This window comes from Curcuma longa, chromosome 4 (assembly GCF_044706935.1).
Source record: "Curcuma longa cultivar G26 ecotype Majalengka, Jawa Barat chromosome 4, ITB_CL_G26_1.1, whole genome shotgun sequence".
In the NCBI taxonomy this organism is placed as follows: domain Eukaryota; kingdom Viridiplantae; phylum Streptophyta; class Magnoliopsida; order Zingiberales; family Zingiberaceae; genus Curcuma; species Curcuma longa.
In genome coordinates, this window is record NC_133864.1 from 6635402 (window position 1) to 6662505 (window position 27104).

The 27104-nt window shown below is 37.9% G+C and overlaps 3 protein-coding genes across 3 annotated transcripts in view; 1 reads left to right on the forward strand and 2 right to left on the reverse strand.

Annotated features, from left to right (window-relative positions):
- Positions 1–84: 84 nt before the first annotated feature.
- Positions 85–5707, reverse strand: LOC141826790 (RNA-binding protein BRN1-like). The gene is made up of 9 exons (XM_074714091.1): positions 5425–5707; positions 5183–5265; positions 4138–4189; positions 3809–3934; positions 3599–3678; positions 2465–2647; positions 781–1123; positions 542–685; positions 85–456 (listed from the first exon to the last, which is right to left on the reverse strand). The coding sequence occupies exons 1-9, from the start codon at positions 5600–5602 to the stop codon at positions 323–325; spliced, it is 1323 nt and encodes a 440-aa protein (XP_074570192.1). The 5' UTR covers positions 5603–5707; the 3' UTR covers positions 85–322.
- Positions 5708–6652: 945 nt separating this feature from the next.
- LOC141826717 (protein BONZAI 3) lies at positions 6653–13822 on the reverse strand. The gene is made up of 16 exons (XM_074713999.1): positions 13524–13822; positions 11943–11990; positions 11125–11273; positions 10998–11046; positions 9696–9752; positions 9227–9403; positions 9009–9143; positions 8847–8908; positions 8670–8763; positions 8463–8577; positions 8192–8268; positions 7954–8091; positions 7477–7641; positions 7280–7393; positions 7025–7121; positions 6653–6934 (listed from the first exon to the last, which is right to left on the reverse strand). Exons 1-16 carry the CDS (start codon positions 13677–13679, stop codon positions 6831–6833), a joined length of 1737 nt encoding a protein of 578 aa, XP_074570100.1. The 5' UTR covers positions 13680–13822; the 3' UTR covers positions 6653–6830.
- Positions 13823–25363: 11541 nt separating this feature from the next.
- The window catches only part of LOC141826999 (uncharacterized), a 4012-nt gene continuing 2271 nt past the window's right edge, over positions 25364–27104 (forward strand). Inside the window, exons 1-2 of the mRNA XM_074714294.1 lie at positions 25364–25460; positions 25547–25780. Of these exons, the coding sequence (XP_074570395.1) occupies positions 25431–25460; positions 25547–25780 (264 nt within the window). The 5' untranslated portion in view covers positions 25364–25430. The remainder of the gene's footprint in view (positions 25461–25546; positions 25781–27104) is intronic.

Below are 27104 nucleotides of genomic sequence, written 5' to 3' on the forward strand. Positions count from 1 at the left end.
CTACAAAATCATAACAAACTAGTTTACTAAAAGTGGTTCTAGCTAAAAAAAAAAGAAGATAAAATGAATTAAATTGTTGATCGTCAAATGAGATTCAGTCGTACATAAATACAAAAAGAATGGTGTAAATTACACAACATGTACCATTTCTGAAGATACTAGTACTAATCTTTTAGACATGATTGAATGAGGAATCGGAAGAATTGATTAGCATGCATTGGACTAGTATCGTGTTATATAGACAACGAGGGCCATCACTCCGTGATATAACACGGACCAGAGATTGCTGGGAACACAACCTCTGACGAAAAGTATGAGACCATCAATAAAGTTTACTCGATATGCTTTTATTTTCCTTCTTAAGTTGCACTTTCAACTTCTTACCACCTAATTGAGAGCCATTCATCACGTCAATGGCGAGCTGGGCAGCTTCTGGTAAGTCATAACTTACAAAACCTGCAACCAAAGACATAACTTATAGGATGTAAAATGGAATTTGTAGAAGACCTGTAGAGTGGATAATGGATAGAGATCATTTTACCAAAGCATTTACTAACACCGGTTGCTTTGTCTACAAATACTTTGGCACTCAAAACCCTTCCAAATCGCTGAAAGGCATTTACGAGTTCCTGATCTCCATATTCTTGTGGGATATGGTATATAAACAAATTAGCTCCGGGAGGACCTATAGTGTTCGACAAGGATCAACACTGAGATAAGTGCAATTAAACTTGAGAGAAGCACAACAATTACAAAACTCAGGTTGAGAACTCCACAAACCTTCTATCTGTCGCCCAGATATGGTGCTAGGATTTGAAGATGGTGCTTGATTCACCATCATATTAACAGGCGGGTCAGAGCTGTGTGAATTGCCCAACTGTCTAGTACTAATTTGATACGATAAAGGATACTGGAAACCTGATGAAGGGGCAGGATATGGTGAGCCTATAAAGCCACCAGATTGTGCCGTGTTAAAATTTCTAGGCGTTGTGACCGGAGAAACATCAGAACTGATCGCATGTAGTGTATTTGCTTGATTAACCGGTGGAATCATATTATGAAATGCAGCTTGACTTTGCATTGAAGCCAATTGGTATTGCATGAGTCCATAATTTCCTGTTGGCTGAATATAAATGACAAGCAAAAAAAAAGAAAAAAAATTCCTCTCATCAGGATGTAATTTGGCCAAATCGTTGTAGAATAGTATTAGACAAACTTGCAAGCTATGAAATAAGAAATAAACAAGAGGATATTGATTATCATACAAAATCCCCGTAGATGAAAACTATCAATGAATCTGGAAACCATTAACAATAGCAGTAAGGATTGTCTACAAGTTGCATTTTTTGCTTCCTCTTAATCTAGATATACACATCAGAGAGATCAATCTGGTAGTGAGCTTCAGGAACAGTGACATCAAGGAATGCTGAACAGAAAATTTGATTGAAGTATCGAAACAACATATTAAGCCTACTACAAATTTACAGCTATTCCAGCTTTGGTGCAGAATTGTTAGTGTTGAGCCAGATGAAAGTATCCAGCATTAGAACTCACAATAAGTTTCTAAAACCAAGGAGCAACCCTTATTGTACTAGTGGTTCTAAAGTAAACTCATAAATCTGAGTACTGAATGGTGGTTAGTCTGCTCATATTGAAAAAAAAACTACTATCCTGTTCTTTTTTTTTTCATCTCATAGTAGCAGTAGAAACAATAATAGGCAGATGCTATTCATTATTTAGGTATTTCATGCACAAAACCCAAGTCCGGAAAAAATTTCATGAACAGAACAGAGAGAAAGTACATTTGACTTTGACTTGCATGGGCTTATAGATGCCAAGTTTGTCGGTGGCCACCATACCTACACGATACCTTGTTAATGCCTTTTGGAAGTACCTAAAGAGGTAAAATGTGCGAGAATCCTCTGATGTGACTGAAGGAGAAAACTTCATAGATAGAACGTTCTATAATTTGTAGATTATTCAACTATGAAACTTATAATGTTGATTGTTCATGTTCATAGAGAAAGGTTCTATATGCCACTAGTAAGATTTACATCGTTGAACAAAAGGAAAGGCTGTTGTCTAGCTATCAATATGTTAGATTAGTTTTTTAAGCTATTCTTGCTGTGCATTATGTCTTAGAGACTAAAGACTAGATAATTATTTTATCCCATTCAACTTGGTACCGAAGGGGGAAAACCTAATTTGACAACCCTCTTTCACTGTCACCAACTGATCATTGTGCGATACTAGCCAAAATAGTTATACATGTACCTAGAAATTTTAGAACGGTCAAACTTTTCAATCAAATTCAACCACTTGTTATGATAAGTAGATTTACTTGGAAAGAACAAACTCTTAAATTCAAGGATTAATCTGAAAATAATGCCCGCAAAAAATACTTTAGAAAGATAAAGAAAAAAAAACTTAAAGTTTCCATGTTTTACTCAAACGAGAGTTACACCTGATACCCATATCCATTGTATGCAGGAATGTAGCCCATTGGTAATGCTCCAAATAATGATTGATGCTGCATCGAATTGGCATAAGAAATACTGGAGGCCTGTGATTGAGCTTTTTGTGCTCGTCGAGCTTGCCTTTCCTTCTCTGTGTCTGCCCACTTGACAACCAAAGGCACACTAGATCCCTGCAAGATATTGAGGATCATAGCAAACCATTCAGAAGGAAAAAAAGAATAACTTCCTACCCGAAACAGAAAACTGGAAGTCAGTCTGAGCATGAAGCTTAAACAAACAAAGGATTACTCATTTTGAAACGAAGACTGACCTCTTTCACATTGACTATTTATGGAAATTAAAATTTCAACTCCAGTTCACAAACTTCATATTTCTATTCATTGCTTAAAAGTTTTGGCTGAAACATTCGCTAAATCAGCTTATCGTAATTTGTGCAAGCTACCAGACATGCTAATACATTCACGACTACACAAATTATTGACACACTCCTAGTTGAATAAGAAGAAAAGATGAGCAAGAGCTAAGTGTGTGATATCTCTCCATTACCCATTCAATATATGTATTGTTATCCAATGATGATGCATTAGTCTATTGACGTGCTCCATTCATAACAACAGAGCCTCTTTAACTAGTTGTAACGTGACTTAATAAAGCCTCCTTAACTAGTAGTAACAATGAAAGTGATTTGGGAGATTGTGATGTGAATCTCCTTTGCTGCACACAATTTCCAGTATAGCACTACCCTTAGATGCTAGCAAAAGTGGAAGACGGTTAATCCCGGTGTTTCATCTTTGTTACATGGCTAAGATTATGTACTCATAAACAAGCAGATAAGTGCAGCATCAAATTCCAGGTTAGGAGACCTTGGTAGGATACTGAAAGAACAGCCAACAAGGTGAAAATTGATGGGAGTGAACAGGTGAATCTTCTTGTTGGGATAGATTCAACTACCATGTGTAAGCTTAAATAGTGATGCATACAAACTAATCATAGTAACTGTGCACTCAATTGACGATACATCTTCCTTGCAGGAGATAGATCATTATATGTAAATACAATTAATAGATTGTTTTCAAGTTAAGAGATATACAGGAAGCATATAAACTTTAAAAAATGCAGACCTCCATCCTATGTTTCCCATTCAAGGCTTCAAGGGCTGCCAAAGCTTGTTCTTTTGTTTCGTATTTCAGGAAAGCGCAGCCTAAAACATTAAAAGAACCAGGATATGCGTGATTAACATCGAGTTAGAAATCCAAAATAAAATTTATCCTAAGGTGAAAGAAAGAAAACAATAAAAACAATGTTTTTCGGCATTTAAGAACAAATAGTACCTTTATTTGTATGTTGGGAACCTCTCAAGAGCTTCAAGTCCCTGATAGCACCGTATTTTGAGAACAATGTTGCAACATCTGCATCAGACACATTCTTTGGAAGCATTCCTATGAAAAGCTTGTGCTCTGGTGGAGAAATAGAAAAAATATCTCAAAACCATCTAGTGAAAAAGAAGGGGGGAAATTTAGTATTCGAATGGAATGTTCAAACTAGAATCTAAAAAAAAAAATACAACGCAAAAGCAAGAAAAATAAGAAGAAAAAAATATATGGAAAGGGACTTCAATGTTTCCATCAGAGGAATATGTATATCTCAGTAGCAGTATTACCTAGTCTTTCAAGCTCACCATCAGCATACTTTACTTGCATTGGAGAAGCAGCCTGTGGTGCAAAGCTAAACCGCTCAGTTAAACTAAGAAAACACTTTAGCTAAAAATTATCCTAAATATTATGGAGATAATGAATAGTTATGGAGAAGTGCAAATACAAGATAGGCAAACAATGATTGGAAAAAAAAAAGAAGGAAAGATCAACAAATAGAATGAAGAACAACATCAATTTAAAAAAATTAGCTGAAACCTTGGTACAAGCAGGAAGAGGAATCAAACTAAGAAAACTATTAAGAACAACAGCTTAAGTATAACCATTTTATTGATTATCATCATGTGTAATTCTCTTACCAGCTAGCTATGCACTTCAAGATTATCCTGCTGCGAGAAGGATTTGACAAACAACAGGTTTCTATTTTCTTCCATGTTTTTAGGGGAAAAAAAATCCCATGGAAATGCAAATCGTGTAGAGATGATTTCCCTTGTAACTAAGTTCCAAACGTCTACAAGACCAAGATCAACTTTGAGGAAGCATTGTGTTCTGCAATCAGGATAACAAATTGTGACCTATGATAGGCATTATCCTTTAGCAATTGGATCTAGTTCTGCTCTTCTGTTTCCCTTTCCTCTTATTTATAACAATTTTCTGCTTAGTATTTCCAATAAATGAGCTTATAGTATGCGAGAAAAGATATCACCATTATAGATGACACAGGTCTCAACATTCACAAGATCTACCTTCCAGCAGATAACTATAGTTGAACAAATCCAACCATGGACCCAAAAGAGAATGAGTTTAGCAGTGTATGCATATCAATCAGTAGTCGCAAGCAAATGCAATTGATCCGGACATGGCTGGTAGTTCAGGAACGAGATCTCAAGGGAAGAAAGTAAAATCAGAATGAACATTAAGAAATGGCAATATAACAGTTCTGAGACAGCAGCAAACGAAAGACAAAACCGAGAACATGCAGATCCACAACAACTGTAGCATGTACTAGCTACAGAAGCAAAAGGAAGGAGATCGGGGTGAGGAATGCCATACCCCAGGAAGCGTCCGCTTGTTGTGGCACGCCGCAACCGCTTTGTCGGCCTCCTCCCGCGACGGGCAGATCAGGAAGCAGCAACCTTCACCATAGCGAAACCGGATCATCTCAAAGAAACAGCGATAAGACCACAAAGTCGTGCGATTCGAACAGGGCGCCATTTAGGTTTCCGCAGAAATCCGAAGGCGAATGAACGGGAAGAAGAGGAGAGGAGAGGCGAGATCTCAGGGCAGGGGCGAACCTCGAGAGGCCTTGGTGACCTTGTCCTTGATGACGCTGACCTCGTCGACGAGGGAGACCTCCTTGAACAGAGCCATTAGCTCCTCCTCCGTCATGTGCCTGGGCACCTGCCCTACGAACAGTTTCACGCTCTCCTCCCCGCGCTCCCTCCCGCCGGCTCTCGCCTCTGCTTCCTCCATTTCTGCTGCCGGAAATCGCTTCTCTTCTCCTCCCTGAGATTTGGGATCCTTCCCCTCCCTTCTCTCTCTCTCTCTGTCTCTGTTCTTGTTCGCCGGCTCCTTGTTCTCGCCTTCCTGGTGGTGGTGGTAGTTGTTTAATAATTGTAAATAATATTTTTATTGAACAATGAGGGAACTTACTATTTTTCGGTCGAATTTTAATCTTATTCTAATAATTATTAACAAGGGTCGTTTTTCAAATGCCTCTAATATATAATGGTTTTTCAAAATTAATACTCTCACTCATTTAATTAAACATGCATTTAATATTAAATTTTATTTTATGTATTTTCTTTGAATAATAAATGTGTGAGTAAAATATGTCATTAATCATTATGACATACTCATTATCATTTGTCTTTTATTTTTGTGCTATATTAAGTAGGATGCCTTCATATTACAAAATATGTGAGTGTCAAAACTAAAAAGTATTTATTTTGTTTATTCTAAGTGAAATAAAAAAACAAATAATTAATAAGTTCTCTAGTGATTAGATATTTAATTAGAGTGAGTGGATTAATCCGGTTTAAAAAATATTTTCTATAAATAAATTTACAAATATTTCCTTAATAAATGTTAGTACCCCTAAAATTATTTTCTTAGGGGTATAAGTAGGAATTTATAAATATTGCACCTTAAATTTAATTAAATTCAAGTACAAATCAAACCGAATCAAAAATGACATACATAAAATCCCTAACAAATTTAAATTTTGTCAAACATAATTGATCCGGTCTAAGATTAAGGGATGGACTAACTCCTCGATGTATCCACAACGGAGCTCTTTCCGGAAGTCGAATGTGCATATGATAAAGCCACACAAATACTCTAACAAAGGTCATTCCAACCATCAAATAAATTCAAAAAATAAAGTGGCTTACGACATGACACTTCAACATCATTAGTAATTCGAACGTCGCATGTACTATATGAATTTCGAATCCTGATTACTTAAAAAAAAAAATCTGAGTCTTACCACCACACGGGAGGGAGCATCACAACCACTGTCCATAAACACACATAAAAAGGTTTCCTTTCGTAAATTGAAAATGTGAAGCAGCTGAATTATAATTGCAGATAGAAAACCAAACTGCAAGCACTGTAACAATCTGTACAAGAGATTAGGAAGGAGAAAGAAAGTGTCGCTTGGAACCGCTCACTTATAGAGCATGGGTGCGGAGAAGGTTTGCTAGGAGGGTAAACTAAATGGCTTGATGTCCCTGCTCCACATGTAGGATAGAAATTGTACCGGTAGCTCTTCGAGCAGCGACTGAGCCAACGAAACTTGATTCCCTGTCGAAAATCGCAAAAGTTCATTTTGAAGTTGATTGTGGCCTAGGTTGTAACTATTGATAAATGTCACAAACAAGGGCAACAACTTACCCTGCAAATTCCGCATAGGAACAAATTGGACGATGTCCCGAGTAGCTATTCGTCCTGTGGAGCTCTCTAATCTTTTTCCATTATCAGCATCCAGGAACTGCTTGCAACATTGTGCAAGGCAGTGTGTTAGTGTCAAGGATAGATCATAGAATTCTATAGAAGAGATTGCGATATTGGTGTAGATGATGAACTACTAACCGACGATACAGGAATATAAATATATTGCAATTATGAATGTAATGACAACATCCTAACCTCCATTTCTGTGTAATCAGCACCTCCTACTCCAACAATGAGAATCGACATGGGTAAATCAGAAGCCCTCACGATAGCATCCACGGTTTTCTGCAAATCTGTAATAACTCCATCCTGTATAGGAAGCATCATCAAATAAAATGAAAGAAAAACTGTGGACTTGTAAAATGATAAGGTAGGACAGAGGGTGTAGTTACCGTAATTATAAGCAATACATAGTACTTGTTTTGACCATTGGATAGGGATCGGGCGGCGATTTCTGCAGCTTTACAGATCACTGGTCCAAACAAAGTCGGTCCAGCAAGGGCCACATTATGTAGAGCCATTGCATAGGCCGCCATAATACCTTCGATTCCTGAAACCTGAAGCAAAACAAATAATGTGCAAGTGAACCATAATATCTAACCAATTTTTCAAAAAGAAATATTTCAACAATTTTCAGCCAAAACCCAATGTAACTCAGCTTATCAGGGTAGGAATAAGCTAGTAGATGATGAACTACTAATCGACGATACAGGAATATAAATATATTGCAAGTATGAAATTAAATTGCAGGAAATTGCAAGTATATAAATATATACAGGAATAAGCATATAGTTAAGGCTGATATTTTCAGGAAATTAAGTTGAAAAATGAAAAAAATATATATTTGAGAGAATATATCGAGCTCTTACCTCGCTCTCCCCAGGACTCCCATTAAGGTTGAAACAATGAGAAACTGATCCATGTGATATCCTCCCACCAAAACCCCATGCAGGAAAGTGCTTATCAGAATCATAGAATTGCAGGACCTCCCCAACACCTAGTATGGCCTGACGCAAAATCAGGTTAGGGGAATGTAGAAAATATGGCTTTCCGACAAGGTAATGCCATAACATTTATGAGGAAAGAGGAAAGAAATAGATATTTTACCTGCTGGTAGGAATTTAAGCGTCCAGAAGGATCGATAAAATGCAAGGAAGTAGTGCGTCTTGGATCTCCGTTTGAAGCTAAACAAACAAATATAAATAAAACAGTCAGAAGCAAGTAGGTTTCTGTAACTCCTGAAAGACAAGAATTTGAACTCTTACAAGCAGGAAACTCTGCAACTTAAATAGTCACTGAAGTTGCAAAGGAGCAAACATGCTGTCATGCATGTTTATCGATCTAGTTTCATGTAAATTTATTTATAAATTTTACATACCTGTAAAATCAATTGCAACCATAAAATTAAGCTCAAATCCACTGGATATATAATCCAAGAAACTGTATTGAAATTTTTCAATGAAATTATCCACAAACAACTGTCCCTTCAGCATCTGAAACAAAAACAAATAAATAATAAGAATATGATAGTGAAAAATCATACAACCTAGTAAAATTATTGAAAGCGGAATGAAGCTAGGTTCACCTTTTTAGCACCGTGGTGAGATTGGGCATAAAAATTTGCACCACGTCTTTCCCATGCAAGCTTCTCAAGATCTGCCACACTAGTCTGAAGCGTGCTGTTACAAGCTAAGAGAATGATTATGAAAATAAATATGAGAGCCAACAAGGCACCTATAATAAGTAGACATTTTTTTATTACCCTAGCTGTTCATGCTTGCCATTGGCATTGAAATCAAAACATTCAATGATCAGTGGATTCTCCTACAGAGAAAATGCATCTCAATTGAGTAAGATTTTACAATATAAGAAGACAAAAGTTAATTCATTTTTCAGATTTTATGAACCGAGTATGGAAGCATACCTTGCTGCCAAGTTGCTGCATGCGCAGAGTCACAGGTTTCCAAATTGGGTTCAGGTCATTATTGACAACTTCTGTTTTGCATACTGGAACAGTGATACCACTCTCTACGGCTTTTGATATTTGTAAGAATGGATCCTGTAATATGAAGCACGGAAAGTGTTAGCTAAAGTGAGAATTAAAACTTAATCAAATCTGTAGATCAAAGCCTTGAAGTATACACTTTTAGAGAAAACATCTTTATTTTCCAACTTTGAACAGCGGAATGTTATCTCAAAAGCATTCCTGGAAGAAACTGGCTCCTCAGCATGCACAGTTATGGTTCCTAAACGCACACTAGAATGCCCCCTTTTTTGTTGGAGAGTTAGAGTCAAACTTCTGCTTGACCTCGTCACTATCTGTCAAGTATACAGTAGATAAGCTATGAACAGAATGTATGTGGATTGTAGATTAAAATGTTTAATGGCAGAATATTTTGCTACATGCCTCATGATCTACATGCCTCATGATAAAGCAGGTTATGAATAAACCATACCATGTAGCTGTAAGCAATCATAGATGAAAATAGTTTAAATCTACTACATCCATAATGTGAAAATAGTTCACTATGCAAAGAAAAATGTCAGTCATCTGGAACCAACTAAAAATGTCACACCAAAACTAGATTTTAATGGGAAAAGAATTTCCAACCTCCGACAAAACACAAGAAGCTTCTCCAAGATAGTCTTGCTCATTCAAATTGATAGTCTGCAAAAGGGTTGGAACTAATTAAATACTGAGCAAAAACTCATTTCAGTAGAATGAGAAGAACATACAGTGTCTTCGCTGAAGGGAGATATATAATCAAGAATTATAAGTAAAAGACAAACTTAAATGTACCATTTAACAAATAAACATGAGCAGCTCATGTTAATCTCAACTATATGGAGTTGGTTATATAGATTTTATCTCACAATTAAACTAAAGACTATATTACTAGTTACATTAAGATCTTTTTCAAATCAGTTTGAAGAGTTGGTCTACTTCTATCCCTATACCTTTAACTCTAACTAACTCAAATTGATGGATCCATTCATAGAACATTCATCTATGTTTGACGTTGGCTAGCAATCTGACACATCCCTCATCTGGGTTTAGGACTGGCATGGATGGTTTTTAACCAATTCAACTTGTTTTAGTGAAAATTTTATTAGGCATCTTTGAACATATCAACACCATCTTAACTTATTTTCATTCATTTTATCATTGATTGGAAAAGTCTTCTAACAGAAATTTTCATAGGATCATAAAGATACTCTATCTTCTATCATGGTAATCATGCTATTCTTGTACAAAATACATCATAGTCACCCAATATGTCCAAAACTATTTGGAGTAATCTAATTTCTCCATTAGGCTGTTTGCAAGGTAATATCACTTGTAATATTCAAATTAATTAAATCATTTTTATTTTTTGAAAAGATAGCTATGAGAGCCTCTAATTTGGGTAAAGGCGAGTTTTGACATTGGCAACAACTTTCAAAGGTCTTACCAACTAAACTAGTTGGCACCTTTAAATTATTTTTATTTTATTGACTAATTTCTCTCTGGTCACCCTTGACACCTTCCACACTAGTACATTCCACACTTTTAACTATAGAATTTATTAGTTGTCTTCAAACATGTCCACATGATCTGATCCAATTTTATTACATTTTGTCGTCCATTGAAGCTACACCTAGATGCTTTCTAACATTTTTTTTTTTAACTTTATCCTTCATATTGATTGCACACGTATATCTTGTACAAAATAGCATTAAAAAACAATGGGAAAAAAAGATGGTCGAGCATGACAATAAAGTTGACCAACCTACAGATTAAATAGACATAAAAGAAAATCAAAGGCCAACAGGAAATAATAACAAAGTAACCAGAGACAAACGGCTGAAATGTATAACCCAAAAAATATATTTGTTTCCTTAGTAAAATCTAAGTTCAGCAAAAAGCAATTACCTTAACAGGCGTATTATGATATTTGGTGTCCACATCATAGACTTGGATACTGCCATGTGAAACAGTTGAGAAGCAAAGAAACTTGGAGAATTTGAAAAACATTTTGGAAGTAGATTAAGAAGATTACACCAAGTGTTGAACAATTTCAAACTGATAATTGATGGCAAATTTGGTGATCCAAGTAGGACTCAGATTATTCATTATCACTTCTGTACGCCCAAGTTCTTCAAGAATACCATCTGTTCTTTTCAAATGGAGAACGGCAAGTGGATCACTCTGTAATACAAATTGAAAATGCTTCGCTTACAAAAACATAAATAAGAAGAACAAATGATAATTTATAAATTTAAATTTATTAAATTTAGAGAAATGCGTGTGAATTGAATTAAAAAGATATATGATTGTGAATTAAATTTAGATAAAATGTGATTACTAGTCATATTGATAGCTATATTAAGTTTCTTTGCAAGTTCTTTGGTGAGAATAAGAAATCGGAGTCAATCCCCTGAACAAGAACTACTCATCCTAGAAAAATAAATAGTCATACACCTCAATTGACTCCAAACTCCAATTGTAACTCAAGCTCAAATGTGTTTTTTGTCCAAAAGGCCAAGAGTGTGGGTTCCTGTATTAAAAGAAAAAATGGAATTTTTAAAATATGTTTATTCATTCCTATTACTTATTTTTTTAAAATTAAGCAATTTTTATTCTATCTTCCCATAGAAATCACTCTGGGGATTCTATTTCAATCATTCCTCAGTTTCTGCATTTTCCTTTTATGCAGCTATGTGAATTTTGTGAAAAAAAAAAAATTGAATCATACATGAAAAATCTTGTGGACTCAAATTGACAGATAAAATAAATACAGACTCGACAACTATTGGGAAATTATGTTAGGACATCAAAGGTGATGCACATAAATTTAAATTTTCAGAACAGACATACCTTTGACAGAACATCAAGGTCACGTAACTTTGAGGCAGATAATGATAGCTGCAAACAAGAAGTCTGTTAAAAGCAATAAATGGAAGAATAATAGCATAAAACAATTCTCAGTTAAATATTGTCAATTTCCAGAAAATGGAAGGGCAAAAGCATAGGCAACTTATCGCAATTATCACAGAATTGAACAAAACAAATAACCATGAATGGTTGGAAAATGAAAAACAAACAAAGAATAGGAGTATGCCCTTTTTATTAGATAAAAATCATATTAGCTAAATGGCTATTGTAGTGTACTACTCATAAGCTCCAATTATCTCTCCCTAATTATTACTCTGCTAATGTTGGGACTGGTAAAATAAACAAGGTCACAAACTAAAATGAACAACAAAAGCAATCAAAAACATCTTATCCAATATCAGAAGTATTAATTAATAAAGAACAGAAAGCACAACAATTAATAAAGGACAGAGTGCATCTCTTTATCATTGGTAATGTTCTAAACAACACAAAACCTCTATAAAATATAAAATGGGGATTTGGCATGATGTGCACATTTATTATGTTTGTATAAATTCTAGTATAAGTAGATAATTCAGAACTCATACCCAGTTGTCACTTCAAGTCTATATTTAAAACTATTGCATTAAGAAAAACCTTGAAATAATCAACAAACGTGGCAATATTTTGATAATCATAAAACAAAGAGATATGGTCCTAAAAATTATGGGGGTAACCAAAAGTAGATGAAAGTCAAATGGCATCTTCTACTGTAAATAACACAAAAGTTGAATAATGTAGAGTAAAAGTCACAATAGCAAATGACATTGTGTTTTGTTAGAACTATTGTGTTTTTAATGTGAAACTTTGATTGTATCCCAACAATCCTCCCCTCAAATAAAGGACCACTAGAGCCTCTTATCATTATCTTCATGGTCCGGATCTCCCCTACCTCCTTTGTTTTTTAGGATCTCCATATGACTCCACATAGACCATGACTTTAATACCAATTGTTAGGACCGATGGAAACAACATATCTTCACAATATGATCTTGTCCACTTTAAGTGTAAGCCCTCATAGTTTTATTTTTGAACTCTACTCAAAAGTTCACTTACCAATGGAGATATCTTCAATTTTATAAAATCATGATTTTTTCCATGAATTTCCAATGTGTGACTTTAATTGTATCTCAATAGTTTAGCTCTATCTGCAAAGTTAAGTTTTTTTTCAAATCAGGAAAATACGCTAAATTTTAAAATACAACTAGTCCTCTAAACACCGATTTCTTTCCAACTGTCCGTTATATTTTATTGCATCTCCTGCAACAAAGTTCCTTTTTCCTGTGCAGGAAAGAAAATCTCTAAATCAACGATAAGCGACCAACCATTATGCGTCCTAATTAACTACAAGCATTTCGGCCCTAATCGAAAAGAAACCTCGAAATGGCAATCTTTTCTTGAATAGTAACGGATGAAGCCCCTAATCCTATCGGTAAAAAGAAAAACATTGCAACATCGCCAATTAAGCACAACGAAACAAAGACAAACCCAGCGAAATTTCGATTAGGGTTAGCTGGTCCTCGCCTCAAGAGTAGTGAAGAGGCCGCGGAGACCGCGGGAGTGAACAAGGTATCCAACCGCATCATTGGCCTCTTGCTGCGCCGCCGCCCCCAAGGCCGAGGAACCCCCAGTGCCGACCGCCTGCTGACCTCCCTTCACATCCGAGAAGCACCCGCCCATAGATCGACAAGCCGCTTCCTGCTTCGCTTTCTCTCGCCCTCTACCTTTCTCCCTCCACTCTCACTCTCTCTCTCGTAATCCTTCGGGCTTCGATTGGATGCCCTCCCTCCTCTCTTCTTCGCGATCGGAGATGCAAGTAGAGACGGTGGTTGCCTGGTTGGTGATGGTGGGGGTGGTCGCCGTATATTATAATCGAACGGCGTAGGTTTGCAGATTACTCGTTCCGCGTATTTCACAATTCAAAAACGCTCACTAAAAATATCAGTCAATTCCTAAATTTGCAAGCAACTTCTATAAAAAAAAAAATTATATCAGTCAATTTTTTAATTTATTTATGTTAGATTTATAATCAAATACTAGATTGCTATAATTCATCTATCAATTATTAAACTTTCTATATTTATGACAATCATTACATAGCTACCTAGTTATGCCAATTTTAAAAAATTATAATTTTTTATTTAAATTATGAAATTCATGTATGGAGATATGATTATACTGGTATTAATAAATTTAATTTGGAGTGTTAAAGATCATTAGTAGATTTTGATCAGAATTTATTAATGATTTTAAAATTTTTAAAATTATTCAAATCAAAATCATTACACTTTTAAAAAATTTTTGAATGTAATTATGCTCTCGAACTTCATAATCTAAATTGAGAGATGTGAATTTTTAAAACTTTCACAGCCTCAAAATAATTTGGCAAGAGTTTATTAAATAGTCTAGGTTTATTATATTTACTTATCAATACTACCAAATTCCTAAAGCTCCTCTAATTCAAACCATGCCAATTTTGAAATTCTAAATAGCGTAAGATAATCAATGAATTTTGATCATAATTCATTGATAACTTTAAGAATCTTAGAATCACTTGAGAGCCTCTTAAGTGTAATCCTACCTTCAAACTTAGATTTCATAATCTAAATTGAGATATATAAGTTTTTGAAATTTTCACAATTTTAAGATAATTTAATATAAACTTATTAAATAGTCTAAGCTTGCCGTATTTACTCTCCGACACCACTAGAGAATTCCTAAGACTCTCTGATTCGGCCTATATTGAGATTTTGAAATTTTGAACATATAGGGTCATTAGCAAGTTTTGGTGAAAACGATCATTAATTAATGGCCTTAGGACCTCAGAATCATTTTAAATCAAGACCATTACACTCTTGGGAATCTCTTGATTGTAATCATGCCCTAATACATATTCCACATTTTAAATTTAGAAATGTAAATTTTTTAAATTTTGATGATTTTGAGACAATTATGAGCGAGTTTTGACTAAACTCGTCAATAACTATACAATGTCCAAAATTTTAACATGGTCAGAACCAAGGAAGTCTTCTCTTTAGTTGTGTTAGTGAGTAAGTATGATAGACCTAAGCCTTTTAATGAGCTTGTGTCAAATTATCTTAAGATTGTGAAATTTTAAAAATTTACATATTAAAATTTAGGCTATAAAAGCTAAATATGAGGGCATGATTATACTTAGGAAGCTCCTAAGAGTGTAATGGTTCTAATTTGAAATGATTCTGAGGTTCCTAAGGCTATCCGTAAGATTTAACTAAAACTCGTTGATAGCCCTATGTATTCAAAATTTTAAAATCTTGACATTATCAAGTCAAAGGAGTCCTAAGAACCCTTTGATAGTATTAATGAATAAGTATGACAAGCCTAAACCTACACCAAATATCTTAAAATTGTAAAGATTTTAAAAATTCATCTCTCAATTTAAGTTGTGAAATTTAGATTTGACAGTATGGTTACACTCAAGGGGCTCTCAGGAGTATAATGGTTTTGATTTGAAGTGATTTTATGGTTCCTGAGGTCAATAATGAGTTTTTGACCAAAATTCACTAATGACGCTACAATATTCAAAATTTTAAAATCTTGATATGGTTTAAATCAGAGGAATCTTATGAAACCCTTTGGTGATATTAGTGAATAAGTATAGCAACCTAGATTATTTAATGAGCTTGTGTCAAATTGTCTTAAGGTTATAAAGATTTTAAAATCTCACATCTCTTAATTTAGACTGTGGAATCTAAATATTAGGACATATATATTTACACTCAAGAGGATCCTAGGAGTATAATGGTCTTGAGTTAAAGTGATTATGAGATTCTTAATATCATCAATGAGTTTTAGTCAAAACTTGATGATGATTATATAATGTTCAGAATTTTAAAATTTTAATATGGTCTGAATTAGGGAATTCTTAGGAGCTATTTGATGGTGTTGATAAGAAAGTATGACAAGCATAAATCTTTATTAAACTTGTGTCAAATTATTTTAAAGTTGTAAAGATTTTAAAAATGACATCTTTTAATTTAGGCTTTGAAATTTAGGTCTGATAGCTTGGTTATACTCAGAAGAAGTGTAGTGTTCATGTTTTAAAATGACCCTGAGGTTCCTAAAAAAATTATCTCGAATCAAATTCATTGCACTCATTATATCTTCCTAATTGTAATCATGCTTTCTTATATGAATTTTATAATTATTAATTTTTAAATTGGTACAACGAACTTAGTAATGATCCTACCAAAGCATAAAAAATTTAACAATCGATTGATAAATTATGAATAGTTGACTATTGATCATAAATCTAACATAGCAAATTTAGAAATTGACTTGACTAACACACAACTGTTTGTAGCATGGCCCCCGGGGCATTGAGTTGGTTACAACGCAGCAGACTTGCAGAAGAGGGCAAGGGTTCGAATCCTGGCGAAGCCAGGCAATACCCTCCTGCGTCGTAACCAACTGCACTTTCTCGATTTACCTCCTCACAGATAGTCGTGGGATCTACCGTGTGGGGCCGCTAAGGTGGCGGATCCACCTTTTTGCAGAAAAGTGCATGATAATGTACTCTGCAGTAAAGTGATAAAGCACTAAAATGAATAATAAAATGATCAGAAATATATCTGCTAGATAAATTAGGAAGAAAAATTTTTAATTGATCAAGCAAAGTTTCAACACTTAAATTATTAAAATAAGGATTTTTTTTATTTTCACCTTTTTAATATTAATAAATGGCCGGTTGTTCTGGTTGTTGTTGAATAAGCACGTTTATCAGTCCTTTACTTTTCTATTAGCTGTTCCGGTTGAGAATAGCTCCTGGACACGTCACCGGACCTAGCTCGCCGTAAGGTGGGGTCGGTGGAGAAGAAGAGGGAAAAGAAGAAGAAGAAGGAGAAGCTTGAGGACCACCGGACCTGCAAGCACAACAACCGTCAGTAGGAAGGCCGGGTGTTGCCCCGGCGCGACCACTCCGACGATCAAGTTAGGGGCAGTGGAAGAAGGAGGAAGATAAACAGTAGAGAATAATCGAAACTCTAGTAAGTTGCCAATAAGAACCAGAGAGATACCTGTGAGGGGGGAGTGGTCGGTTTATAGAAGGACTATTAATGTACCTGTCACGTCAGCATTTAAGATAAGTCTTCTCATGATTAATGAGGTGGCAGAGATAATCAATCTTGCTGTCCTATCGTTTCATAAAGCTATCTTTAGTCACTGTTGGGATATTCAGCGGGGATATGGTATTAATTAAAGGGGGCGTGGGCCTGTCAGAGAATAATGATGAGGTGAACTAGGATCTATTGACAAATGTAAGTAAGACAGGTGCACGGGTCCAGCGAATTGTCGTAGGCGTGAGAAGATTTGGCCGGACGGCTGTGGTACAGGTGGAGCATATAAGGCTCTAGCTGGCGGGGAGGATCCGGACACACTTTTGCCGGATGAGAGGATCCGACGAGGCACCTATCGGATAGGAGGATCCGGCTAGACACCTGCCGGACACGAGGATCCGGCTAGGCACCTGCCGGATAGGAGGAGCCGGTCAGGCACCTGCCGGTCATGAGGAGCCGGCTAGGTACCTGCCGGATAGGAGGAGACGGTCAGGCACCTGCCGGTCATGAGGATCCGGCTAGGCACCTGCCGGATATGAGGATCCGGCTAGGCACCTGCCGGACATGAGGATCCGGCTAGGCACCTGCCGGACATGAGGATCCGGCTAGGCACCTGCCGGACATGAGGATCCGGCTAGGCACCTGCCGGACATGAGGATCCGGCTAGGCACCTGCCGGACATGAGGATGCCGGCTAGGCACCTGCCGGACATGAGGATCCGGCTAGGCACCTGCCGGATATGAGGATCCGGCTAGGCACCTGCCGGACATGAGGAGCCGGGAGGGGGGGGGGCTCTAACTGGGTGTACGGACCATTCAGGGAGAAACCAGTTTAAGACACAAGTCAAGTCCTGGTTAGACCCTTGGTTTATCCCCGGAACATAAGCCTCCCCACTAGTCTAGTCGAAGGGAGCGGGGAGCGTACTGACTAGGCTCAGTCAGACTTGTGTCTTAGTTGGGCCCAAGGCTGGGCTTAGTGACCTGGAAGATAGAGAGAGAGAGAGATACGCGGGTGGGACCAGGTCTACCCGCATCTCTTAAGCAACCCAATTGTCTGCAACACGTGTCCGTGCGAGGTTGGTGGGTGCAGAAAAAGGCGTTTTTCCAGGCGAAGCATGGGGGGTGTCTTGTCCGAGGCATGAGTAATGATGATATTGGGAGCGGGCGAATCCTTCTTGGAGAGCGTGCAGACACCGTTTAGTCTTCTTTTCGGGGTGCGCATGGATTTTATAAGGTGACCTTTCAAATCCGTGGGTTGGGGGGCTATAAACTGGGTTAGGATATAGGGAAGTTTCATACATTTCACTTGTAGGAAGGCATGCACGTTCCTGTTATCATTCTCGAGCAATACTCCTGCGAGAGGCGCGTCAAGATCGGAATCGCGACCATGGACATCGACGGCGAAGGATCCGAAACGGGTTCCACCACGCACCCCCATGTTTCGAACGAGATGGAGACACGGGTGCAGGTGGCTCTCTATCGAGCCCGTGTAGCGGAGGAGAGGTTGAAGCACGTCGAGGAGGAGCTGATCCAGGCTAAGCTGGAGATACGGAGGCTTCAGGACATTATCAAGGTAAGAGCTACCCAGGGCAGTGTCGTGGCGGGTCATGTTGAGGGATCCACTTCCGCAGTGCTGAGCATGCTGGAGAAGATACAGGAGGAGATGGGGTTCATGCAAACTGCGGTCAGAAGGCTACCCCGTGACCCTTCTTCGGAGTGATCGTCTCCTTACTTCTGCTCTGTTACTGCCAATGTAATGGCTTGCTTATGCTAATAAAAATCTTGTTTGTTGTAAATGTAATGTACTATCTAATGCGTAACAAGCAAGGTTCATTAGTATAAGAGGGATGGCATAGATGACGGCTAGGCTTGAGTTCGAGCGCTATCAGAGGAGTGTGCTGAACCAACCGAGAGAGAGAGAGAGAGAGAGAGAGAGCGGGACAATTAAACCAATAATTAAACTGATATGCGGTGTCAAGGAGAATAAGTTGTGGAGACACGTTTCACGCTATGATTGGCGGTATTTACAGTAAGTACTGGCGTCGTGTGGGCGGAGAGGGGCGTTACCATTCCCGACATAAGTAATAAAAGAGGCGTGCTCTGCTTTTTTGTCTTTTCGTATGCAGCGTCTGACGTCAGCAAAACCGTTCGGAGAAACGTGCTCAGATCCGACGGCTCCAAGGAGATCCCGCCTTTTCTTTACCCCTGATCTGACGGCTACGGAGAGTTAGGGTTCCGATACATAACCGGCGTGAACTCTCGAAAGACTCATCTCGCGATCTTCTTCCTCGCGCCTCTCGTCTGCCGTCGACACTTCTGCCTCAGGCGTCTACAGTGCTCTTCTTTCCCTTTTTCGGCAATCTTTCCGGCGTAAGCTTCCCCTTCCTATCTTAGTTCGCATTTTTGGCCTTCTCCTTTCTTTCGTTTTCGGGGTTGTAGGCATGTCAGAGTCTAACCAAGCTTGGTATGAGTCCATGGTTTCGGTTTTTGATAGCGACACTAGGTCAGCGATAAGGGATCGATTTGGGATCCCCCGTCAGTATAAGATTAAGGTGCCTAAGAGCCATCATCGTCCACACCTTCCTCCTCCCGGTTATCAGACCTTCTTCCTTGACCAATTGGAAGGAGGTCTTCGGTTCCCTGTTCCTGACTTCTTTCTAAGGGTGGCCGCGTATTTTGGTGTCCCAGTTAACCAATTTGCTCCCAATACTTTTCGGTTTCTAGCTTGCAGAATCCTGGAATACCATCAACTCAATGAAATCTCTAAATCGACAACCCAAAGAAAATACAATACCTCTACTCAAGGGTCACCAGTCAAGGGTACTCAACTCAAAGACTTTTCAAAGGTCCCTCCCCGCCCACTCTAAATCGACACCCCTTTGAAATCGAAATACAATACCTATACCCCTACAATGAAATCTAGAAATCGACAACCACTGATCAAATGAAGCTTAACTCAAGAGGGGCCCCAACCCCAATCCAGGCCATATCTCTTTAACCAGGAAACGAAGCCCACGACAACCAGGACTGAACGACAACGAAGCCAACCATCAATGGAGAACCTGCAATCGACGAACGATAAACCAGACTCAAGCTAAAGGAATACCTACAACTCTCTTGAAGGGTCAGCCAATCGACATCCCCAGATGAAAGGTCATCAACTCATAAATACCAGTCAAGGGTACGACACTCTAAGCCCAGATCAAAGGTAATCAACTCAACCCCTAAGCATCGGAATTCATTGCTTGACAACATGGAAGCAAAAATGTTAAGAAAAATAGAATATCAGTGTACAACTTTGTCACAAATGTCAAATGACAACTGTACCATAATATAGCAAAGTTTTGCAGATTAAAGTTTAATAAAACACTAGGCAGTTACTGACCTGTAAAGAATTTTTGCATAAACATGATAAATATATTTTTTCCACATGCAACTATTGTAAAGCAGGTCCTTATCAACTAAAATAATAACAAAAAATAGTAAAGAACCTGTTACACCTTCATCTTCCAATAAAATGTACAATATCCTAGCATAACATCATACCAAAGTCTCAACTACTTTAAGCTTGTTATAGAATTTCTACAGTAAGATACTGTAGAACAGTTCGACAACAGTTTGATCACACGTAAAAAGTAACTGCATGAGAAAAAGGAAGTAAAGAAAAAAAATAAAATCTTGGGGCGGGCGTGCGCGGCGGGCAAGAGGCGGAGCGTGCGCGGGCGACGGGCAAGAGGCGGCGGCCAAGAAATCAAAGAATGGGGCGGCCAAGAAATCAAAGAATGGGCCGGCGGACCAAGAAATCAAAGAATGGGGCGGGCGGGCGCGGGCGGCGGGCAAGAGGCGGAGCGCTTGCGGAGAGAGGCCGAGGGGCAGGCGTGCGGCGGAAGGCAGGCGAGAGGGCGGGCGTGCAGTGGAGAGCGGAAGGGGGCGGGCGTGCGTTGGGGGTCCAGGGGCACGATGCCGTCGTCGTCCTTGACTGCCGCGTCGCCGTCGGAGATGGAGAATGCGGCAGCCATAATGAGCACGGGCCCCGCAGCCATCGACTTCGCCACAGTGCCACCGATCACCTGTCCGTTCGAGCCGGACAGAGAAATCATTAGCGGCGTAGGCGCCGGAGTACCCGGAGGGAGCGCCGCCGCAGCCACTACAAAAATAATATTGATTAGCGATCGAATTTTCGGTCGCTAATCGGTCGTTAAATCCGTTTAACGATCGATTAGCGACCGATCAAAAAAATCGTAAAAAATTTCATCATAAATTGATCCTACAATTGGTATCAGAGCAAGGCCGCTCTTCACCGGACTAATCGCCGGATGAGCCATGATCCGGATCTAACCATGTGGGTTGAACCTTAAAAACAAAGGAAGTAGGGGCTCCCGTGTTTGAATCAAGAGGACCAGACACCGGGCAGGAAGTCCTAGTAGGTCGGGTAGACTGAGGGGCATGAAGTCCTGGTTGCGACTGGGCAGGAAGTCCTAGTAGGTCGGGTAGACCGAGGGGCATGAAGTCCTGGTTGCGGCTGGGCAGGAAGTCCTAGTAGGTCGGGTAGACCGAGGGGCATGAAGTCCTGGTTGCGGCTGGGCAGGAAGTCCTAGTAGGTCAGGGTGGACCGAGGGGCAGGAAGTCCTGGTGGGTCGAAGATTCAGACATCAAACGGAGGCTTTCCGTTTGAGGGGGGGTCTGTGGTCCTTTGTTTGAGGGGGGGATTGTTGGGTTGCAAAGGTGCAAACATAGTCCCACATCTAAAACACATGGGAAAGATCATGGGTTTAAAAGGATGGAAAGTATCTCCATTGGCATGAGGCCTTTTGGGGAGAGCCCAAGAACAAAACCATGAGGGCTTAGGCCCAAAGTGGACAATATCATGCTATTGTGGAGATACAGACATCCTTGGGAACCCTACAATAATCGATCGTTAAATTAGCGACCGATTAGCTATCGGTCACTAAATTAGCGACCGAAATTCAATCGGTCGATAATTAACGTCCGAAAAATAATCGGTCGTTAATTAACGACCGATATTATAAATCGGTCGCTAATTTAACGACCGATTTAATTTCGGTCGTTAAATCGGTCGATATTTAAAGTTATTTTTATAGTGGCTTCATTCAACTGTATCTCATTGTCTCTATTCATGCAGAGATGCTGTATTTGATGTTTGTTTCTTCACCTTCAATTTTTACTCATATCAAGTTCTGATGGAATTCTACAGGTATTCTCATCTCATCCAGCGAATTGTCCTAGACATCCGCGACTACTTTGATAATTAGCGACCGAATTAATTTTCGGTCGCTAATTAACGACTGAAATTGGATTCGGTCGCTAATTAGCGACCGAATTAAATTTCGGTCGCTAAATATTAACGACCGAATATAATTTCAGTCGCTAAATGTTTTTCTTATCGTCCAATTCAAAAAATACCAACATAATTAAATTTTGGTCGCTGAAATAGCGACTGAATTTACATTTCGGTCGCAAATTAACGACCGAAATTAAAATTCAGTCGCTAATTTGCGACCGAAAAAATATCAGTCGCTAAATAGCGACCGAATTTATAATTCGGTCGCTAAATAGAGACCGAATAAATTCAGTCGCTAAATAGCGACTGAAATGCAAATTCAGTCGTTATTTTAGCGACCGAAAAATATTCAGTCGCTAAATCCGTCGCTAATCATGGGTTTTTTTGTAGTGTGAGGTGATTGTTGTTCTTCTTTCTCGTTATTTTGAAGCCCAGAGTTTTCTAATATTTTGCTCCTTGCCTGCAGGTACATTTACTCAGGATCAGTTGAAATTAACAACCTTGTTGCACAAGACCTCCTAAGAGCGACAGATCAGTATCTTCTGAAGGGCCTTAAGCGTTTGTGCGAATATAGCATTAAACAGGCGAATAGAACAAATGTTCTTTTGAAACTGGCTATCCTATTTTCAGCTTACAATCTTATTCATGTTTTGATTCCATTATGTAGGATGTTAACATTGATAACGTCTCTAGCTTGTATGAATTATCAGAGGCATTCAATGCGATATCCCTGAGGCAAACTTGTATATTGTTTATTTTGGAGCAATTCGAAAAATTAAGCATTCTACCTGGGTGCGCTCACTACAAAAATAATATTGATTAGCGACCGAAAATTCGGTCGCTAATCGGTCGTTAAATCCGATTAGTGACCGATTAAAAAAATCATAAATAAATTCGTCGTAAATTGATTTAGCGATCGAAATCAAATTCGGTCGCTAATTAGCGACCGAATTTGATTTCGGTCGTTAATTTTTGACTATCTGAGTTAACTATCGATCTTTACTATAGCGATGGAAGTAAAAATTCGATCGTTAATTTAGCGATCGAATTCAAAATTCAGTCGCTAATTTTGTCTATGTTTTTTAAAAAATTATCAATATATCATGATTATATTTAGATACAATCAAACTTAAACATGTTTCTCATCCAATCTATATTTTCAATCCAAGATATAAATTACATATCACAATTTTAGCTAAATGATAAAAAAATTAGTTTTTATTGAAAACAAATTTGTTCATACTTAAATTTGTAGCAAAAATAATTCTAACAGACCCGGCAAACCTATACATATCCACAATAATCAAACTAAGTTTGTTATGTGACTATACTCTAACAAAGTCATCAATAATCACCATAGTCGATTCCATATCCAAAATACCATCTAGATCCTTTCTTTTGGGAATCCATTCATCACCACAGTCTGTTGGATGTAGCACACCTTATACAACATGTTTCCCAGGCTCAAGAACCTGCAAAATGAAAATACATGAGCCACATAAAAAGAAACAACAATCTGTTGGATTGAAGTAGCTGTAATAAATTAAAGATTTGATTTGTTTGTCATTTGATAATTAAAAAAAAGATAAAACACAGAAGAACTTCCATAGTGAGATCTTGTTGCTATTTATTCTATCATCTCTATATCAAAGTTGAATTCCTTTGATATAGGTCAGAATTTATCATTTTTTCTTCATTTAAATGCCCATATATCTGTGTTTCATCTCATAAGATCAGACAACATGTCCAAAAGTAAAAAACTCCCAATTTTCAGTTGCAAACTATGAGACTAAAACATCCATGCAAAAGAGCTTATGACATTTATCATAAGAAGATTTGTTGACAGAGATGAGCTCCATTTATGACTTTTTTTTAACAACCAAGGATCATTAGAGATCTTACACTTAACAATGAACTTCATGCATATGCTCAAATGAATTTAGTTTTACAACATTAACGACCGATTTGAATTTAATGACCGAATTTATAATCGATCGTTAAATTAGCGACCGATTAGCTATCGGTCACTAAATTAGCGACCGAAATTCAATCGGTCGATAATTAACGTCCGAAAAATAATCGGTCGTTAATTAACGACCGATATTATAAATCGGTCGCTAATTTAACGACCGATTTAATTTCGGTCGTTAAATCGGTCGATATTTAAAGTTATTTTTATAGTGGCTTCATTCAACTGTATCTCATTGTCTCTATTCATGCAGAGATGCTGTATTTGATGTTTGTTTCTTCACCTTCAATTTTTACTCATATCAAGTTCTGATGGAATTCTACAGGTATTCTCATCTCATCCAGCGAATTGTCCTAGACATCCGCGACTACTTTGATAAAGCTTTGAAGCCTAATTCAAAGAACTCCGAATCCTAGCTATTCTTTCTTGACATTGTGCTGGGTCTTTTTCTTCTTCTTAGTGCATGTTCGACAGAAGAACATGCTCTCTGCAATGCCTACTTTCTTTATGTTTGGTAGATGATTAGGATTGGAATTCCAACTTATTACACCATCCAATCTAAAAATGCAGTAGTTTTTGTCTTTATAAAGCCTTGTAGTTTGGTGGATTGTTCCCTTACGAAACTCTTTTTTTAATCCTATTTTAGTCAAATTTTCATTTGGAATTTGGTTGTGTTGAGCTTTGATTTATTTGATTCATGAATTAGTTATACATTTGCATTCTTTTGATCTTTATTCTTGTGTTCCAGAATTTTGAAGTGACAAGTTGCGCAAGATATAAGTAGTTTTGTAGAAAATATTATTTTGTTATCACAAAGAAATATATTTGATTTTTTGCTGCAATTTCATTTACTATTACTCAAATAAAATATTAATATGGTTTGCTCAGAGAAAAAAATTTCTATTAAAAATCAAATTTGTTTTAACTTTTTAAATTTAAATGTACGTGTATTAATTCAAACTTGGCTACTGGTGCGGTCGCCAAGTCTACTTAGACCAACACTAGTTTATTTGCCAGATCCACTCTTTCGTCTATCTCCTGCGAATTGAAGCCTCTTCCTCCGATTCCATGGCGAAAAGGGCCGTGAGATACGCTGTGGTGAGCTCCTCTCCTCTCTTCGCCTATCTTCCGCGATCCCATGCCAATTCAATAAGTTGTTCATTATCAATCTGTGTTGTGCTCAGATCGATGCGTTCACTAGTGTGCCGTTCAAGGGGAATCCGGCGGCCGTGTGCCTCCTCGAGACTCCGGAGGACGCGGCGGCGGCGGGCGAAGAGTGGATGCAGTCGGTCGCCAGAGAGTTCAACATTTCCCAGACCGCTTTCCTCTCTCGGGCCATCGATGTGGGGTCCGATAGCCCGACCAACGGCGCTTGCGGTCCCCGATTCCATCTCCGATGGTTCACTCCCGTCGCGGAGGTTAGGTTTCCGTTTTCCTTTCTTTTTTTCTTTCTTTCTCTGTTTTTATAGTCAGCATCGGCGGCGTGGAACGCCCTTGTCGGGCCGTGGGTGCTTCCAATCAAAAGATTGGTAGATGGTGGCTGCGGTGTTTACATCCCTCTCTCATATTGAGACGAGGCGATAGCTACAGCTACGAATGAATACCAGGTCAACAAAAGAGATGGATATTAAGAAAGCGTGGGACCGAGTGATGTTGAATCTCTTAAGGAGTTAAAGACAATTGGCACCAAGCGAAAGAGCTGACTATGTGATGTTGAAGCTACCATTGTGCCTGGATGTCATCTATTAAGGGTAGTTATGGGCTATTGAGTTGGACTTTGGGACTTGAGATGTCAAACATTAAGTAGGAGAGATTATGGCACCTTAGTTTAGTCTCATATGGTGAATTGTGGAGTAATTAGTTTTCTAAGCTTAGATAAGAGAGCTATTATTAAATTGAACTTGATCATTTTAGCATAATGGTTGGGTTCGGCAAGTTAATGAGATTGGTTGACAACCAAGAAACTATAGAAAATAATGATCGAAAGGGTAGGAAAATGATGAACGGTGTAAGAGGAAGGAGGGGAGGCCTCTCTGTGGACCACTAACGCTTTGTTTGGGAAGAGGTGAGGGAAGGAGAAAGAAGGATAAATAAAGGGAAGGGAACTTTGAACTTTGTTTGGAAAGGAGTGAGGGAAGAGAAGGGAAGAGTATAAGTTTTAACCTTCCTTACCCATGAAAAGGGAGATTTTTTTACACTCAAATTTAGGGTGTAAGAAAAGGGAATACAACTCTAAATATTATTTGTTCCAATTTTATCCCTATTTTAAAATATTAATTCTCAAATAACTTATTTAATTTATTTAACCTAAATTTTTCAAATTTCTTTCGTTGAGCACAATCTTTTCGCTCCTTTCTTCTTCATCGAAATCTCAACTTGTTATTAGGTAACTATAATTTTTTTCTTTGTTCAATAAATCCGTAGGCTAATCATTCTCCAATTGCGAATATATCTGTCGCTTCAAATCACTATCACATGTTGCAACAATATAATCTTTGTGATGTTTCATGAAAAACTTGTAAAACAAAAAATTAGTAGAGATTTACCTTCTCAAAGCGATGCGCCAAAGCCCATATGCTGAACATGTAATTCACTTAAAATATGTAAATTAAATTTATGAATATAATCTATTAGTTCATCTAATAGAGTAACGAATAATACAATGAACTCTTCTATAAAAGAATTAATTTTTTATTTAAAAAGTAATTAATTTGTATTTATAAAATAAATATTAATATTATA